This window comes from Geotrypetes seraphini, chromosome 8 (assembly GCF_902459505.1).
Source record: "Geotrypetes seraphini chromosome 8, aGeoSer1.1, whole genome shotgun sequence".
NCBI lineage: Eukaryota > Metazoa > Chordata > Amphibia > Gymnophiona > Dermophiidae > Geotrypetes > Geotrypetes seraphini.
In genome coordinates, this window is record NC_047091.1 from 120,235,969 (window position 1) to 120,256,106 (window position 20,138).

Below are 20,138 nucleotides of genomic sequence, written 5' to 3' on the forward strand. Positions count from 1 at the left end.
GGGTGATGTCATCCGACAGAGCCCCGATGCGGACGTCTCACAAGCATACTTGCTTGAAGAAACTTCAGAAGTTGCGAGTGCCTTCCCGCCCGATGCACCGGGCGTGTCTCCTCAGTTCAGGTAGCTAGCAGAGAAGCCAACCCAGGGGAGGTGGGTGGGATGTGAAAATAACTGCCTGCTGTCCCTGGATAACAACTGTTACGGTAAGTAACATTGCTTTATCCCAGGACAAGCAGGCATGTATTCTCACTAGTGGGTGACCTCCAAGCTAACCTCAATGGGATGGTGGGAGAGTTGGCAACTTAGGAGAATAAATTTTGTAATACTGTTTGGCCAAACTGTCCATCCCGTCTGGAGAAAGTATCCAGACAATAATGAAAGGTGAATGTATGAACCGAGGACCAAGTGGCAGCCTTACAAATCTCCTCAATCGGTGTCGATCTGAGGAAGGCTACAGAGGCCGCCCATTGCTCTGACCTTATGGGCTGTGACTTTACAGGGAAAGGGTAATCCAGCCTGGGCATAGCAGAAAGAGATGCAAGCCGCCATCCAGTTGGAGATGGCACGCTTCGAGACAGGTCGTCCCAACTTGTTCGGATCAAAGGAGACGAAAAGTTGAGGAGCAGTTCTGTGTGGTTTGGTGCAATCCAGGTAGAAAGCCAAAGCATGTTTACAGTCCAGAGTGTGAAGAGCTGATTCTCCAGGGTGAGAATGAGGCTTTGGAAAAAACACAGGAAGAACTATGAATTGGTTGAGATGAAATTCAATGATCACTTTAGGCAGGAATTTCAGATGAGTGCGAAGGACCACCTTGTCATGATGGAATACTGTGAAAGGCGGATCCGCCACTAAGGCCTGGAGCTCACTGACTCTGCGGGCAGAAGTGAGGGCAACAAGAAATACTACATTCCAAGTGAGAAACTTTAGCGGAGCCTTGTTGAGAGGCTCAAAAGGAGGCTTCATAAATTGAGAAAGGACAACATTGAGGTCCCAAACCACTGGAGGCGGTTTGAGAGAAGGATTGACATGGAACAGTCCTTTCATAAATCTGGAAACCACAGGATGAGCAGAGAGAGGTTTCCCTTGCAGAGGCTGATGAAAAGCTGCAATTGCACTCAGATGGACTCGTATCGATGTAGACTTGAGGCCAGAATGAGACAGGTGTAGAAGATAGTCCAAAACAGAAGATAGGGAGGCTCATTGAGGCTCCTTACGATTAGAAACACACCAGGAAGAAAATCTAGTCCATTTTTGGGAGTAGCAGGCTTCCTGGAAGCCTCCAACACATCCCTCACCGCCTTGGAAAACTGGCAGGGAGTCACGTTGAGAGGAACCAAGCTGTCAGGTGGAGAGACTGCAGGTTGGGATGGAGCAGAGATCCTTGATGCTGAGTAAGCAGTGAAGGAAACACTGGAAGAAGGAATGGCTCCCTGCTGCTGAGTTGAAGTAGAAGGGAGTACCAAGGCTGTCTGGGCCACAGAGGAGCTATTAGAATCATGGTGGCATGATCTGACTTCAGCTTGACCAAAGTCTTTTGAATGAGAGGAAATGGAGGAAACGCATATAGAAAGCGATTCCCCCAGACCAGAAGAAAGGCATCTGCCTCGAGGCGATGAGGAATGTAGATCCTGGAGCAGAATTGAGGCAGTTTGAAGTTGTGGGGGGGCAGCAAAGAGGTCTATCTGAGGCGTCCCCCCACTGAGAGAAGATCTGATGAAGGGGCTTGGAATGGAGGGTCCATTCGTGAGGCTGGAGGAGACGACTTAAGTTGTCCGCCAAGGCATTGTCCTTCCCCTGAATGTAGAGAGCTTTGAGGAAGGTGTTGTGGCGAATCGCCCAATCCCAGACTCTGAGAGCTTCCTGGCAGAGGGAGGCCGATCCCGTGCCCCCCTGCTTGTTGACATAATACATGGTGACCTGATTGTCTGTGCGAATGAGGACCACCAGGTCGTGAAGCAGATGTTGAAAAGCTTGAAGAGCATTGAAAATCGCCCTGAGTTCCAGAAGATTGATATGATACAGCCGGTCCGCACTGGTCCAGAAGCCTTGAGTGCGAAGACCGTCCAGATGAGCCCCCCCATGCATAGGTCGAGGAATCAGTCGTGAGAACCTTCTGATGGGGAGGAGTGTGAAACAGCAAACCTCTGGATAGATTTGAAGAGATCATCCATCAAGTAGAGAATGCTGAAGAGCAGGAGTGACCAGGATGTGACGAGTCAAAGATCTGACACCTGTGTCCATTGAGAAGCCAGGGTCCACTGAGGAATTCTGAGGTAAAGTCTGGCAAAAGGAGTCACATGAACTGTAGAGGCCATGTGGCCCAGAAGAACAATCATGTGTATCGCTGAGATGGACTGGCGAGAAGACACTGACTGGCAGAGATGAAGCAGAGCATCCAGGCGCTGAGGAGGAAGGAATGCTCTGAGCTGAATAATATCGAGAACCGCCCCGATGAAGGGAAGAGACTGGGTCGGTTGCAGATGAGATTTTGGGAAGTTGATCTCGAACCCCAAACTCTGCAGGAACCAAATAGTCCTTTGGGTCGCCAAGATGACCCCTGGAGCCGAGGCGGTTTTGATGAGCCAGTCGTCGAGGTAGGGAAACACCTGGAGACCATGGTTCCGGAGTGCAGCGGCCACCACCACCAGACACTTTGTGAAGACTCTGGGAGACAAGGACAGGCCGAAGGGAAGCACTCGATACTGCAGATGCAGATGTTCCACCCGAAATCTGAGGAATTTGCGAGAGGCCGGATGAATGGGAATGTGAGTGTAGGCCTCCTTGAGATCCAGAGAGCATAACCAGTCGTTCTGCTCGAGGAGGGGGTAGAGAGAAGCTAGGGTCAGCATGCGAAATCTCTCCTTGACCAGGAACTTGTTGAGGACCCTGAGGTCCAGAATAGGACGCAGGTCGCCCGTCTTCTTCGGAACAAGGAAGTACCGGGAGTAAAACCCCCGGTTGTGTTGGTCCCCAGGGACCGGCTCGACCGCCCGAAGCCGGAGCAAAGCCTGAGCTTCCTGAAGAAGAAGGGCGGTCTGGGTCAAGTTGGAAGGATACTCTCTTGGAGGGTGGTCCGGGGGGACCCGATGGAACTGAAGAGAATATCCTTCCCTGATGATGGTAAGGACCCAAAGGTCGGTGGTAATAGCCATCCATCGATGATAAAAATGATGGAGGCGACCCCCAATTGGAAAGACAGGGGATAGCAGAACGGTGTTGGTTATACTCCCTACCAGAGAGTCAAAAAGGCTGAGGAGCCTTGGGAACAGCAGAAGGCTGAGGTTTTTGTTGAGCCTTCTGTGGCGGCTGTCTCTTCGCTGGTTGTCTCGCAGCAGGAGCCTGCCTGGGAGTATAACGCCGCTGATAGATCAAAGGCGGTCGAGAAGGTCGAGACTGAGCAGGTTTAGGTTTGGGACGAAGGATGGACTGGAAAGATTTTTCATGGTCCGACAGCTTCTTCGTCACGGTCTCAATAGATTCATAAAACAAATCCGCACCCGCACAGGGGACATTGGCAAGCCTGTCCTGGAGGTTCGGGTCCATGTCAATGGTTCGAAGCCAGGCCAAGCGACGCATGGCCACGGAACAGGCGGCAGCCCGTGCCGAGAGTTCAAAGGCATCATAGGAGGATTGCATCAGTTGAAGACGCAGCTGGGACAGCGAGGCAACGACCTCTTCGAATTCAAAACGAGCTTGAGATTCGATGTAAGGTGTAAACTTCCGAAGCACAGGCAGGAAGAACTCCAAATAGGTGGCATAATGGAAGGTGTAATTGAGAACTCGGGACGCCATCATCGAGTTCTGGTAGATGCGCCGCCCGAACTTATCCATGGTCCGACCCTCTCTGCCCGGGCATACACCTGGGACGGATGAGAACGTTTGAGGGAGGACTCGACCAACAGGGATTGATGGGAGAGCTGTGAGCCCTCAAACCCCTTATGATGCACCGTGCGGTACCTGGCATCCAGTTTGCCAGGAACGGCAGGAATGGAATACAGTGTTTCAAAACATCGCATGAAGGTCTGGTCGAGGAGCTTGTGCAGAGGCAGGCGAAGAGACTCGGCAGGGGGATGAGGCAGATGCATGGTACCCAGGTATTCCTTGGAGTATCGGGAACCCGAGTCCAACGTGATGTCGAGATCATCCGCCATCTGCCGTAGAAAAGACGAAAAAGACAACTGGTCCGCCAACACAGGCCTGTGGGACGGACTGGATGAAGTCGATGCCTCTGGATCCAAGGAGACTTGGGATCGACAAGGAGAGAAAGAGCCATAGGCAACCTCGTACTCCGGGCCCGGAGGAGGGGAGATATCCAAAGATGAATACTCCACACGAGGAAGTTTCTTCTGAGGCGAGACTGTAGAATGCCTAGGTGAATGCCTCGAAGAATGCCTGGAACGATGCCCCTCCCTGTGTCTTGAAGGAGATCTGGACCGGCGATGCCTAGATGGTTCCCCAGAGGCCTCCAAGGAATAGATGGGGCTGGAAGCCGTAGAGCGAAGAGGAGGATGGGCCGACGCCTCTCAAGCCGCATTCCATGGGTCAAGAGCGGGTCTGGCATGGAAGGGACTGCGGAAGAATTCCTCCTGACGACGCCCAGGGCTTCGACCACCCGAAGGCACATCCCAAAATTCTTCGCCCTGAACGGGAATGGGTTCCAGAGGCGGCATGTCACTAAACGAAGCACGCCTCGATGAACTGACGGCCAAGCGCTGCTCCTCCTCCCCTAGCAGCGAGAGCAAGCGGCGAGGGGGAGGAGGAGGGGGGCGGCTCTCCCCCCCGAGGAGGGACTGCATGCCCAGACTGGATTGTGGCAAGTCATTATATCAATGAATTGGGCCTCCATGATCGACCGCAGCGAAGCCGACAAGGGGGGAGCCGCACTCGAAGTGGGACCTCCTGAACGGTCTTCGCAGTCCCGAGTGGTCGAGTGCTTAGCCTTAGAAGCTTTCGGCACTTTAATAACCACCGGGGGAATGGTCTGAGGAGGTACCTGATCTGAGGAGACCGAAGGAGGCACCGGAGCAGGAGGTGGGATCGAAGCCGTGATGAAGGAGGCCGGCTTCAAAAGACCCGATGCAGCAGGAGCAGAAGACGACTTCGCAGGTAAAGGCGAAGCGCTGGTCGAAGTTGAAGCCGAAGGTTCCTTAGAAGCTTCCATCTTGAACATCGACTCCCACAGGAAACAGCAACGCTTAAAAGCACGTGATGTTAGAGTGGAACAAGGCCGGCACGATTTCAGAAGATGTTCTGGACCAAGACACTGCAGACAGCGTCGATGCGGGTCCGTTAACGAAATCGCGCGCTGGCACTTGATGCACTTTTTAAAACTGGTAATCGGCCGGGACATAGGCCAAAAAGCTCCGCCGCTAGATCGAAGGAGCGGGGCCTCAGCCACGCGGCCGACCCGGTCAAATCTCCAGAAGAAAATTTTTTTTTTTTTGGGAAAAATAATAAACGACAGAATGAAAACACACAATTAAGAGAAAACAAACTCAAAACCGCGGTACTAGAAGGCAAGAACATGGGTTCACTCAGCACAGAGAGTTGAAGCAAACTTCTCAGCTCCGCGGAAAGAAAAGAACTGGGGAGACACGCCCGGTGCATCGGGCGGGAAGGCACTCGCGCATGCGCGGTGCGGGCATCTCAAAACTTCTGAAGTTTCTTCAAGCAAGTATGCTTGTGAGACGTCCGCATCGGGGCTCTGTCGGATGACATCACCCACTAGTGAGAATACCTGCCTGCTTGTCCTGGGATAAAAGTTTATTGTACTATAACTTTCTGGCTTTTAGTGAACTTTTCTGCAGTTTTGAGCAGGGTTTGCAAGATGTATCCCAGCGTTCCGGACCAAGGCACTGGATACACCAATTATGCAGGTCTGTGCCCGATATGGCCCTCTGGTACCGAGTGCACCGCTTGAAGCTACTAGGTGATTTGGACATTGAAGGAAAAATTGCCAATGTGAGATCAAAGGACTCTATGTTCTGGGGAGATAAAGCAGATGGTAAACTGAAAAAGGTTCAATGCTTCCAGCCTGAAAACAGGCTGGAGAGAACTCAAAGGTCTAAAATTAAGTTTTGATTTAAAAAAATGAAAATATGTAAACTCGATGAAAGAAAAAGAAAAATATACGATTGAAACTAGGGAAAAATCAGAACAGGAAGGCACAAAATGGCAAAAAGGTTTGACATGCTTAGAGAAAACTGAGAACTGAAGGTCCTGCGAGCCAACATCAGGCAGGAAAGCACTCGCATATGCGTGGTATGGGCAGTTGAGATTTTTTAAGTGACAGTACATTTTTGCACTGTCCTTACCGGGCTCCATGGGTAACGTCACTCACATGTGAAAATATGCTCCCTGCTTGTCGTCAAATAAAGCCATTTTAAACATATAAGTTTAAGATGGAATAGTCAGCAGAGTCACTGCATATTAGGCATGAAGACCAGTGGATAAGGACATCAGTGTAAAAGAAGGAAGAGATCGAGCACAGTACCTCTCTCTCACAAAGTCTGCCAGTTCTTTGATGGAGACATGCCCCTGTTTCATGTTCTGATATAGAACTCCAAAGCCAGTGTTCTTATCTCCCTGCACAGAAAAAAAAGACAGAACCCTGCTGTAGCCACCGCCTGTGTAATTACAAGAGTTCACAGGAACACTACTCAGTTCCTCCTTTCTAGTAATAAAGATGACACTGCATGCACACCCAGTGGCCCCATATCAACTCCTGGCACACACTGATTCCCTCACCAAGATAATGTCCAACTTCCCACCCTTGTCCCACAGTGCTTTTATATGGAGACAGCCAACATATCCAACGAACTGCAGGAAACAGTCAGTTTGCCCTGGAGGATCCTGGCATAAGCCTGGCTGCTTGCACAGCTCTTTACTTCTAATTACTGTGTACACCAGGGGTGCCCACACTTTTTTGGCTTGCGAGCTACTTTTAAAATAACCAAGTCAAAATGATCTACCAACAATAAAATTTTTTAAAAACACAAAGCACACTGTACGCAGAGAAAACGTTAATTATCATTTATAGTCGGGGGGGTTTTTTCAAAGAGGTCAAGGCAGATGACTTTAAAATATGCAATGTCACCTCAGTAACAACTATATAAAAATAGACAAATATACCCCCTCCCTTTTTATTAAACTGCGATAGCGTTTTTTAGCACAGGGAGCTACGCTGAATGCTCCGCACTGCTCATAGGTTCCTTGCACTAAAATCTACTACTGCGGTTTAGTTAAAGGGAACCATAGTGCAAAATATAGACAGCAAATATAAATTCTTTAAAAAGACACATTTTGATCACTAAATTGAAAATAAAATAATTTTTCCTACCTTTGTTGTCTGGTGATTTCATGAATCTCTGGTTGCACTTTTTTCTTCTAACTGTGCATCCAATATTTCTTCCCTTCTTTCTGCCTCCTGCATGCTTCATCTCCTCTAGACCTCATTCCATTCCCCAACCAACATCTCTGTCCTTCCATGAGTCCAATCTTTTCTTCTTCTCTCCCTACCCCCTATCCTTTCTTTTTCTCTTTCTGTCTCCCTGCCCCTTTCTTATTTTCTTTCTCTCTCTGTCTGTCTTTCTGTGTCCCTGCCCCTTTTTTACTTTCTTTATTTCTGTCTCCCTGCTTCCTTTCTTTCTTTCTGTCTCCCTGCCCCCTTTCTTTTCTGTCTGTCTCCCTGTTCTGCCTCCCTGTTTTTCTGTCTCCCCTTTCTTTCTCCCCAAGCCACTGCCGGGGCTGTCATCTGGGAACAGGCCCTCAAGCCACCGCCGACTTTTGAGAACACCGCCAACTTCTGGACCCCCAAGCCACTGCAGATGCCACCATTGCCATTTCGTTTTCCGACGCTGCAACAGGCCAGCAGCCTTCTCCCTAATGTCAATTCTGACGTTGGAGAGGAAGTTCCGGGCCAGCCAGGCAGCTACTGGCTGGCAAGGAACTTCCTTTCCAACGTCAGAATTGACGTCGGGGAGAATGCTTCTGCAGGGAGAGCTTGGGGCTACAGTGGGGAACATCGGAGAGAGGAAGGCTGATCGGCCCGGTAGATCGCAAAGGCAACGCGAGTCTATCACAGAGCCCAGGATGGGCTCCGTGATCGATTCACGTTGCCTTCGAGATCTATAGGTCGATCGCAATCGATGTTTTGGGCCCCCCTGGTGTACACCAATGTACAAACAGAAAATCAGTGTGTTCCATCTCAAGAGGATTCTGTCCTTTCCCTGTGTGAACACAAGCTTCATTTTAACATAGCCATCTGCCTGTTGCAGGTCTTACCCTTTCTGCTTTCCCTTCTGTCTTAATATAAAGTTTGTTCCATTTTTTAATTCATAGCAATCTCTTTTGGTTCTTTATACAGGAGGGTTCTATAAATCGGTCTCCTCTAGCTATACACAAGTGTGCACACAACACTACATTTATATATGACACTTGCAATGATTAACCCATAAAGATACAAGTACATACTTCAGATACCCATTTCAGATCCAGAGGGCTTTAAAACATTTTACCCGAATAAGATAGCAGATGGGGGGGAGGAGGAAGATGAGTCTTCTGAAATCCTACAAAGTGACAGGATGAGGGGCTGGCAAAGCTGGAATTCTGCAGGATTTTCTTTATAATACAAACTTTGCATCTCCTGTAAAGCAGATCCGAAGTACTTCCAGCATCAGGCAGCTTGGATTTTTTCAAGGAAAACTTCACAAAAAGAGTCCCCTTTGATACTATGGCATCAGATTCTGCATACATTTTAAAAATTGCTTCAATAAAAATCAAGAATATTTACCTGGGTCAGTAATCCCAATTGAAATAGGATCTTCTGAAAAGCAAATAATACACATGCGGGCTTCTACAATGCACATACTTGAAACCACATTAAAAAATAAGAAAGAGCACTGTCCTGGATGTGTGGAGGGTGTTGGAGGTGGACAGAATATCATTGATGGATGCTTTTCCATTTTGACTCCACTGGGCCACCCGTGCAAACATACAAAATGCAGAGATGCACAGTAGAGAATGACACGGAGAAAAAATCTGTCCCCGTCACTGCCCCGTCCGCGTCCCACCGTCCCCTTCACCGCCCGGTCACCGTCACTGCCATCCCATTCACCACCCCGTCACCGTCCCCGCAGCTCCATATAAGCCTCAGTACTGCAATATTTAGCTTATGCCTTCCTTATAAATCAAAGTTCTGGCTGCTGAACTAGAGAAAGAGATGTTCAGCTAACAGGGCTTTGTTTATAAATTTTTATCAACACATATAATATACTACTTTATTCTAAAGCAAAAAATATATATATATATATATATTTATAAATAGAATTTTTTTTTCTACCTTTGTTGTCTGGTTTCTGCTTTCCTCATCTTCTCATTCGATTCCTTCCATCCACTGTGCGTCTTCTTTCTGCGTCTTCCATTTGCTCAGTTACTGTGCCTCTCCCTTCACCCCCCCCCCCCCCAATTGGTCTGGCACCCATCTTCTTCCCTCCGCTCCCCCATAGTCTGGCATCTGTCTTCTTCCCTTCCAGCGTCTTCTCCCCACTCTGTCTTCCACAGTTCCCTTCAGGGTCTGTTCCTCTCCACCCTCCTTCAATGTCTGTTCTATTCCTTTCTACCACCATACTTCCCTCCCTTCTTCACATTGTTCCTTTCTACCACCCCTCCCTTCTTCACCCTGTTCCTTTCTACCACCCTACACGCGGCCTATCTATCTATCTCCCTCCCTCCCTCCCTCTTACTTTCGTGGCACGTTACAATGTAATTTGTGCAAGCCGCTGAAGCCTGTGAGCTCGGTCCCCAAACAATCTCGCTTCTGTGCTCCTATTTTCCCCATTTCTAATATCTCCCCTATGTATCTGGCATTGCCCCCCCCCCCTGTGTCCATATACCATTCCCATGGCATGTATGTCCCCTTTATGTCTCTGTCCCTATGCCCCCATGCACATAATTTCCCCTGTTTCTGTTACCTTCCTGTGTCCAGATTTCCCCTCTCTTCTTCTTCCACACCAATGTGTCTTTTCTCTTCAACCCCATCTAGCATTTTTCCCTCTTTCTTACCCCCTCCCTGCTTCCAGCATCTGGCTCACCTGTCTGTCCTCCCCTTTCTTTCCTGCTGTGGGTTTCTTTCTCTCCCTCTTCATCCCCTTGGTCCAGAATCTCTTTCCCTTTCACTCCCTCCTTCCTAATGTGAGCCGGGAACACGCGCGAGGTCCAGCAGCCCCCTCCCGCACGAATGCAGCGTTCCATCATCTCCCTCCACCTAATCTTAGATGCTGAGTTTGCCGGCTTTCTTTTTCGCCCAGTCGCACACGCAGCTGCTCTGTTGTTCAATCTTCTCCTCTGACGCAACCGGAAACAGGAAGTTGCAGGAGAGAAGAAGATTGATCAACTCCAGCAGCCGCGAGTGCGCGGCTTTTTGAAAGCGTGCGGCTGGGCGAAAAAGAAAGCTGGGAGGGAAATGGCGGAACGCTGCGATCGGGCAGGTGGAGCTGATGGACCACGCGATCCATGATTGCCTCACTGTGGAGACAAGACCATTCACCGCTCCACGGGGCGGTGAATGGCCTTGTCCCTGTCCCCGCAGAGACCGCTATTTTTTCTTCCCCGTTTCGGCAGGTTATCCGCGGCTACTCGCGGCTAGCCACAGGTAACAACCACCGTGTCATTCTCTAATGCACAGTATACAGAAGAGGTGATAGGACAGAGTATGATATTGGGTTTCAAAAAGGGATTGGATGATTTCCTGAAGGAGAAGAGGATTGAAGGGTATAGATAGAGGGTTACTATACAGGATATTAAATGATTAGGGAATAAAAGGTTTAGGTAAAGGATCACTTACAGGTCATGGACCTGGGGGGCCGCCACAAGAGCGGACTGCTGGGCACGATGGCCCCCTTTTCTGACCCAGCAGAGGCAATGCTTATGTTCTTATGTACACAATTTGAAGCCCCTAACAGTCAAAAAGGAAATAGTACGGAAGGAGAGAGTTCCATTTGAAAATCGTATTGAAACCTGCAATATTAAAATAAATCAAATCCTTGGTGTCTATTAAAATAAATAAAATCCTTGGTGTCTAGCAGCATCTCCTGTCTGGCCTTCCCAGGTGGTATTTTTAAAAGAAGCAGAAGCCATGCACACTTGCTCCTGTTTCGGCACTTTCATCTTGGAAAATGGTGGTGCTTGACCTTGCCTATTGTATGGTGGTGCTTGACCTTGCCTATTGTATCCTAGGATGCACCAAGTGTAGTCGGTCTGCCAAATAATAAGAGAAAAATTGCATTGAGCAGGGTCAGGTGATACTATGTTCCGCAATGGCAGTGCAGAGTCAGGAACAAGTGGGCAAGGCATGCTCCTACCTCTTAAAGGCATGCTCGGGGAGGGGGGGAATATCAGGGGTCAGTGAGGGGTTGAGTGTGTCGCTAGACATGAGGGGCACAGCTGACACAGAAAGCTAATTGGGGGCATAGGAGTCAAGGAGAGTGTGGCACAGTGGTTAAAAGCTATAGCCTCAGCACCCAGAGGTTGTGAGTTCAAACTCAAACTGCTCCTTGTGACCCTGGGCAAGTCACTTAATCCCTCCATTGCCCCAGGTACATTAGATAGATTGTGAGCCTGCTAGAACAAACAGGGAAAAATGCTTGAGTACCTGAATAAATTCAGGTAAACTGTTCTGAGCTCCCCTGGAAGAACACTATAGAAAATTGAAGGCTATTCTTATGTTAACACAAGAAATATACCGCCAAGTCTGTGGTGGCTTAGAAGGGATAGTTAGCTCTGCCCAGTAGACGTCAGCACATGGTAATCTTTTCTGCATTACTGAGAAGTTAACAGAAAGCCACTACATAGCTCTTAATATGATGTATTATTTCAGTGCAGCTTTCTGCATCAGCCCAAAGTCTCTGAGGTTTGCCTCTGAGAAAATGCATCTTCTAATAATCAAAGTTACACACAGCACAGAGCCCATCATGAAGGAAGGGAAAGTATGTGTGTGCACAAATAACTTATGATATGCTCTCACCATTGAAGTCAGGCAGACTTTTGGCACCAATGAGCTTCAGTTCTCACCTGGCTCATGCCTTAAGCCAACCCTTCTTGGGACAAACACAAAGGAGCTGCCCTGAATTCAGCCATCCAGTGCAGGCAAGCACACAGGAAGCAGGAATAGAGAAAGAAGACAGCACTATACCAGCAGACCCCATCACTATGGAAACAAGTTGCCTAGTTACATGTTCCCCCTCAAAGCATGCAAAAAAGCTTTAAGCTCAGTCAGTCAAACATTACATCTTCACTATTCCTTCCTGCCATCCATCCCCCATCCTTATCATGCATATTAATACCCCCCCTCCCCCCAGTTTTTCAGATTACCAGTTCTCTGGGGCCTTACCAAATAAGTTACCAGCACAGAACCTGCGTCCAACACCCCAGCAGTCGGGGGAAGGGGGGTTGGAGGTGAGTGTCATTCACATTCCTGTTTATAAAGAGGCATGAAGCAAGCACAACAGATCACAACCAAGCTTCAATCTAACAGTGTCTTACTGACTCCATTGCAGCATTTGAGATGAACAATGGAGGAAAGGGGAGATGGTCAGTCTACAAGGCATTTCCTTGAGAAATTACCAACAACCTTAATTTCTGAATCAATTTTAAAGTGGTCTTCCAAAAAGTTACTTTCAGAGTCAGATAAGACGGTGACGAGTCATAAGCACGCGAGGACAAAGGCGCGCCGACAACTGAGCGCAGACAACTGAGCGCAGGGCTTAATCGCGCCAAAGAAAACCCGTATTTTAAAGGGCTCTGACGGGGGGGTGGGGGGGAACCCCCTACTCTACTTAATAGGGATCGCGCTGCCTCAAGCTGCCATGTTGGGGGTGGGGTGGGGGGTGTAACCCCCACTTTATACTGAAAATGTAACTTTTTCCCTAAAAAACAGGGAAAAAGTTAAGTTTCCAGTATAATGAGGGGGGTTACAACCCCCCAAACCCCCCACAATGCCAGCGCGATCTCTATTAAGTAAAGTGGGGGGGGGTACCCCACCAACACCCCCCATTGGAGCCCTTTAAAATAAGTTTTTTCTTCGGCGCAATGAAGTCCTGCGCTCAGTTGTCCACACGCCTTTGTCCTCGCGCGCTTTAGACTATGAACCGATAAGACAGCACATTTGGAGCCTCTACTTTGCATATATGAGAATATAATTTTTAACAAAAATACTCTTGTGTAAAGAACAACAAAGCAGTTTATATTTTAAAACAAAGTAGGTTGAAGATACAATTTTAAGATGTGAAATAACTTAGTACTAAAAATGTTGTCGGTGAGAAACTCAAAAGCCAAGGATGTCTTGAATTGGGCTCAGGTATCACAGTAAATGAAAGAACCTCCCCCCTGCCACACACAACCCCCCCCCCCCCCCACCCATCACAGATCATCCAGTCTACTCAGAAAGGTAGCCAAGGTTTCACCTGCTACTCTATGGGTTACCTCCTTCTATGCTTTCTCTTTTTGTTAGTTTGTTTGTAAGTCAGTTATGTTTTACTTTGAGTGGAAACACTTTATACTTATTCATCCTCTTCCCATATAGGAAAGGGAACCTTTGTTCATCCCTTCGAATTACGTATATCACATTCAATACTAACACTTCCTGTGAAAGACCATTCCAGGTATTCACCTGATGTTGAATTTCAGTTTCCCTCCTTGCAACTTTATCTCATGTTCTCTGGTTCTATAGTCTCTCCATTTTTGGAAAAAATGTTTATATCTTTCAATTATTTAAAAATCTGTATCATATCTTCCCTATCCCTCTTCTCTTCCAGGATATACATATTCAAAGTCTCTTCTCATACATTTTCTGGTGGAGATTCCATAACACTTTAATTCAGAGAAGAGACCACACTTTGAGCTTTTATGTCCTTAGCAACATGCACGGGGGGTCTGTCTGAGCAGACGCGCAGCCGGAGAGCCCCATGGACGAAAAATCGGCATAAAAATCGGCTTTTTCGCATCTCTAACAGAGCCGCGAGGTCCTGGGACCGGACACTAATACCTGCTTCTCAGTAGCCCGAAAGCATACGCCAGAGCAGGGCATGCCCGTTAAAAAGGAACTCGGGACAAGCCCTCTCTCATCCCCTCCAAAATGGCGGCGGAGCCGGCCACTTTCACAATACCGGCTGGAGAATGGATCACTGATATCACGCGCTCGGTTTCGGCGGCGCTAGCGGACAGGCTAAACAAAATACAGTCGGCTGTGGATGAAATGAATGAGAAGTTTGATTCCCACAGCCGACGGCTAGCGGAGGTGGAGCAGCGAGTGTCCGACCAGGAGGACACGTGCTCGGGCCTAACCACCCAGGTGGAGGAACTGCAAAAATCCAACCGGGAGTTACTGGCAGCCCTGGACGAGCAGGAGAATAGGAACCGGCGAAACAATCTGAGGCTGGTCGGGCTCCCAGAGACGGTAAGCGAGCAGGATCTCTATGATGCCTTTAGCACGTGGCTGCCTGAGCAACTGGGCTTGGCCGGGGGCGCTGAGAGCTTTATGTGTGAGCGGGCGCATCGCATTGGAGCCCGGCCAGCGGAGGGGGGGAGAGCGAGGACTGCAATAGCCCGATATGTTAACTGGAGGGAAAAGGAAATGCTACTCCGGGCTTACCGCAGGGCAGGGGCCCTGGATTACAAGAGCGTCCGGGTCCTTCTGTTCAATGATTACTCCGTGCGGGTGGCGGCCCAGCGTAAGACCATGGCGCCATCTTGCACGGACCTCCACAACAGAGGAATCAAGTTCGCGCTGGTCTACCCGGCGAAACTTCGGGTCTGGCATGATGGCAAAACCCTGACTTTCCACTCTGGAGAAGAAGCCAAGGCGTTTCTGGCAAAATTACCTGCGTGATGAACTTTTCCAGTCTGATGCAGCTACAAGGGTTTTCTTGTTACCTAATTCTTATTTCTTTATCGCAATGAGCTGGAGCCCACATGGGCGAAGACCGTGGAGATGGCATATGCTTCAGTGTACTATTACAAGTCCTGTGGATGTCAGATCCTGGCTAACTGCGGAGAGTCCATTTTCCTGGTCAGGAGTCAGCCACTGAGCTTGATGTGGGGGATCTGTTCTGGTGGATTAAACACTCTGGTGTCTCGTTGTACTGACAAGAGCCTCTACTCTATCCCCGGCCATACTCTACTCTACTTTCTGGGACCCTTCGGGACCTACTTGGCAGGAGATGTCGTGGCCGGCCTGGCATCCGATCCGGCTCACTGCGGCTTCTATACAGACCCTGACATGGACATGATAGAGATACCACAATGACTTCAGAGTTATGTTTATGTTTATTTTTGGAGGGACGGTAGGACCTTTTGGGATGCAGAGGGGGAGAGTCCTGAGGGGGGGGAGGCCTCCGGGCAGGCTGGGGGGTATATATATGGGTTTATATGCTGGTAGGGAGGGTGCAGCATGGAGGGTTGGGGAGAGGTGAGGTGGGTTGCTGGGGGGTTGTGGGGAAGAGTATGTGTGGGGATGTGTGACTGAGTGGCGGATGTGTAGGGGGGGGCTACGTGGGGGCTAAGGTTGATGGGGTAAGGGGCACATGGATAAAGAGGGCGGGGAGGCTTCGTCTGCACTTATATATTACTTCTGCACAGGCTCAGTTCTTGAATGGCTGGTGGAAAATGGATGAATCTTTGCGATATTTAACCTGTTCCTTTCATTGCTATGGCTGATCTAAAGATTGTTACCTTTAATGTTGATGGCATCGGGTCCCCAGTTAAAAGATCTCGAATACTCACTCACTTGCGCAACCTGAAGGCGGATGTAGCCTTTCTACAGGAGACCCACCTAACTCAGATTGAACACTCCAAGTTGAGAAGGAATTGGGTCGGGGAAGTCTGCTCCTCTACTTCTGGGGGCCGACAGAGGGGGGTGGCAATTTTATTTCATAAGCGATTACCTTTCGTCCTGCATAAACAATTGACGGACCGGGAGGGGAGATATGTTATTGCCATGTGGGAGGTCTGGGGTCTAAAGCTGCTGTTCTGCAATTTATATGCACCAAATTCTTACTGTCATAAATTTTTCTCCACAGTCCTCACCATGGTATCGGCTTACCCGGATTACCAGGTGATCCTGGGGGGAGACATGAACATCACTGCAGACCCAGGGGTGGATTGCAAACCTCCCAGGGGCAGCTTAAGGGATCACGACAACAAGGGGGTGGGATTTCTGGCACAGCACTTAGGCCTGGTGGACGTCTGGCGGGCATTACACCTGTATGATTCGGACTTTACCTTTTACTCTCATGTCCACAAAGTGTATGCCCGACTAGATTATATACTACTCGATCAACGGTTGTTCTCCAGAGCTGCTAGATCGGACATAGTGGAATCCACGGTCTATGATCATGCCACCGTGGATCTTACTTTGACTCTTGCAGCTGGTAGTAAGGCTTCCTCCTGGAAAATGGCACTGTATCTGTACCACGACCAGGAATTTCGGACCTACCTGCGGGCACGTTGGGTAGATTACCAGGCCACGAACGATACTCCCGAAATAGGGCCGGTATCTTATTGGTATGCCTCAAAGGCAGTCCTGAGGGGGCACGTGATTGCATATACGGCTGCCAAACGCTGGGCTCGGGGAACAGAACTTTTGTCGCTTACGCAACAACTGCACCAATTCCGCAGGGCCCATATTTCCTCTTTGTCGGAATCTGACAGATCGGATTATAAGAAAATCCAAGACCGCATTGAGATCTTACTTCATCAGCGAGCAGAACAAACACTTGCGTTTCAACGGTACAACCTGCATAGATGGGGGGGCAAGACGGGGAAACTCTTGGCAAACCTAGTGCGACCTTATAAAAAACGTCAACTCATCACTGCGATTCACGATACCACGGGAGCCCGGCATGTGGGGGAACGCCAAATTGCAGAACAGTTTGTCCAATATTACGAGACCCTGTATGGTAAGTGCGCGCTGGACGAGACTGCTCTCGCGGAATTTTTCCGGGGCCTATCTCTACCACATCTGGAGGAAGAACAGGCTGCAACGCTGAGCCTACCTATATCCAAGGCTGAAGTTCGCGTCTCCATTCAGTCTCTCAAACTGGTGAAAGCACCGGGTCCGGGTGGGTTCGGTCCCGAATATTACCGGATTCTTGAGGACCTGGTGGCGCAACCCCTGAGTGCAATGTACAACGCAGTATCAGAGACGGGAGACTTTTTTCCGGATAACATGGCCCACATAGTTCTGCTCCCGAAGCCAGGCAAGGACCCGGATCTGGTGGGGTCGTTTCGTCCCATCTCCCTTCTTGACCAGGATATTAAACTTCTGGCCGTGACCCTGGCGAGGCGCTTGAACCACTTTCTCCCTGATCTGGTGCACCCGGACCAGGTTGGGTTTGTACCAGGCCGTTACGCCTCTATGAATTTGCTGAAGGTCTTGGGCACGATTCACGACAGGGTGGGACGGGGTGGCCAAGAAGCGGTGGCAGGACTGGATATGGAGAAGGTGTTCGACAGCATCTCCTGGGACTACCTTTTCTGGGTTTTGCGCAGGAGTGGCTTTCGGGGCGAGTTTTTGGCCTGGGTGACGGCTTTATATCATAACCCCAGGGCACGCTTATTGATTAACGGGGGTCTGACCGGGGATTTTGGTCTGCAGAGGGGTACGAGACAGGGTTGCCCTCTATCGGGCTATTGAGCCCCTAGCAGCTAAGGTCCGACAGGACGAGACCATCAAGGGTATTGCGGTCAGGGGGCAGGAATGCAAAATCAGCTTATTTGCTGACGACATCCTACTTTATATGGACCAGGTTTCCGTGCACCTGCCCAGAGCATTGGCGGTGATTCGAGCCTTTGGAGCCCTGTCTGGTTTACAGGTTAATTGTGGCAAGTCGGAACTCTTACTGCTGTCTGGGGGCCCGGCGCAGCCTTGGCACGCGGAGTTGCCCATTGCTCCCACGACTAAACCGATGCGCTACTTGGGAATATATCTTAGCACCGACCTGCCTACTCTTTATAATGCCAATATTCGACGACAACTTGAAGCTATTGGAAAGTTGTGCCAGGCCTGGCAGGAGTTACCATTGGGTATCCTGGGAAGGGTAGCTTTGGTAAAGATGGTCTTGGTTCCGAAACTTCTGTATCCCCTGCAGACTATGCCTCTTTGGCTCAGCAGGCGGGACGAATATGCTTTCAAATCTACCATTTCTCGTTTCATTTGGAGGTCACGCATACCTCGGATAGCGATGTCCAAACTTACTTTAGACAAACGTCTAGGGGGACTTAATGTCCCGGATATTCGGCTTTATAATGTAGCATCTCTTCTTCGCTGGATACATGAGGGCTACACTGGGTGCTGTCGGTATTCTCCCCGGGGCTGGTTAGCCGGCTGGAGCTCCCCTTTTCACTTTCTGAATACATTACATCGACAGGATGATCCCGGGAGGTGCTACCTTGTATGCTTTCGTTTTTTACGGCCGTTCCGAATGGCATGGCGATGGTGGCGGCGCAGACAACAGTTGCCGACGGAGGTGTCTCCTTTCCTACGTCTGGTAGGGAACTCCAGGTTTCAGCCGGGCTGGGGTAAATCAGTATTTCAGCAATGGGCGGCTCGAGGCTGCGAAGCGATGGAAACTCTTCTTGATTTATCTCCTGATGGATTCCCATCCTTTCAACAGGTGCGGGATGCGTGGGGTCTTCCTTCTTGTTATTTATTTTCTTACTTTCAAGTGCGTCACTACTGGGAAGTTGAGCGTAGAGGAGGTGATGAAAGTTGGGTCAAGGGTCCGCTGGATACCCTATTTTCGGCTACCCCACCCATAGCTAATTCCCTTGCTCACTGGTACAGAGTCCTCAAAACGTCTCTTCCCTTGTCGGTGCTTACTCCTGTACGCTCCGCCTGGGAAAGGGACATAGGACAGGAAATATCTGAACCACAATTTTTAGCTTGTTTCAGCACTTTATATTCTTACACTAAATCCGCTGACTTCCAGGAACTCCAGTTTAAGATTATCCACCGGGCCTACTTCATTGCTCACCGAGGGGCGCGCCTAGGATTCTGGGACAGTGATTTCTGTGTTAAATGCAAGATCAGCGTAGGCACATACCTCCACTCCTTTCTGGAATGCCCCAAGTTGGGTATATGGCGGGAGGCCCTCGCCCTGCTGGAGCGCGCTGTGCAACGCACTGTTGATTGGGACTATGGGTTTCTTCTCCTGGGTCTGCAGACATCCCTCCAGGATCAGGGTTTCACTATCCCCCAATGTAGATTCTTTTATAATGTAATACTTGTAGTGAAAAAATTGATTTTGACTTATTGGATGTCGGCGGAGCCGCCTCCGATACCGCACTGGAGGAATAAACTTCGGGAAGTACTACAGTTCGAAATTCGACTGTATGCTCGGTCTCCGAGTGTGCTTAAACAGCACTATGTACGCCTGTGGGAGAGACTGAGGGACTTGGTGCTATCACATGAACATGAACAGGAGGAGGGACTGGTGCCCATCTAGTTTAGTCATTCTCTGCTCCTCTTGTAATGCCCATGATCTGCCCCAATGATTTTTCCCGTTTTTCTGCTTTGACGTCCCAGGGAGGGGTGGGAGGGTGGGGGGAGGGAGGGAGGGGAGCGAGGGACTGTGTGCTTTGCTTGAGAGGTGTGGATGGTGTTGTGTGTGATTGGTGAAAAAAGACAAATGGGTGTGAGATCGCCGTCCCCACTGGGCGACTTTATTTATTTCTGCTGTCCTCTAATGCTCATGCTTCCGATGCCCTAGATGCCTTTTGTACTTTTTGTACTTGTTGCACACTGTTTTTATGCGAGGGGATCTGTTTGAGAGGCTTTGCTTCTGTTATTGTTCTTTTGCTTGATATGGACACTTATTGCCTTGATGTAGTTTGATGTTGCGCCCTGTTGGGTGGTGTATCTTTCACTGCTAATAAACACATGTTTAAAAAAAAAAAAGCAACATGCACAATCCTATTAGGCACTCTATAATATTATAGAGCAGTGTTTTTCAACCTTTTTACACCCGTGGACCGGCAGAAATAAAATAATTATTTTGTGGACCGGCAAACTACTAGGACTAAAAATTTAAAAACCCCGTTTCCACCCCATCTCCGTGAGCTCGGTCACCTCAGTAACTATAGAA

At 49.2% G+C, this 20,138-nt stretch overlaps 1 protein-coding gene across 3 annotated transcripts in view; it reads right to left on the bottom strand.

Moving 5' to 3' along the window:
- Positions 1–20,138, bottom strand: part of FCHO1 (FCH and mu domain containing endocytic adaptor 1) — a 222,127-nt gene that overhangs the window by 135,861 nt on the left and 66,128 nt on the right. For all 3 annotated transcript variants that reach the window (XM_033954521.1, XM_033954523.1, XM_033954522.1), the window contains exon 4: positions 6,494–6,585. In XM_033954521.1, the coding sequence (XP_033810412.1) occupies positions 6,494–6,585 (92 nt within the window). The remainder of the gene's footprint in view (positions 1–6,493; positions 6,586–20,138) is intronic.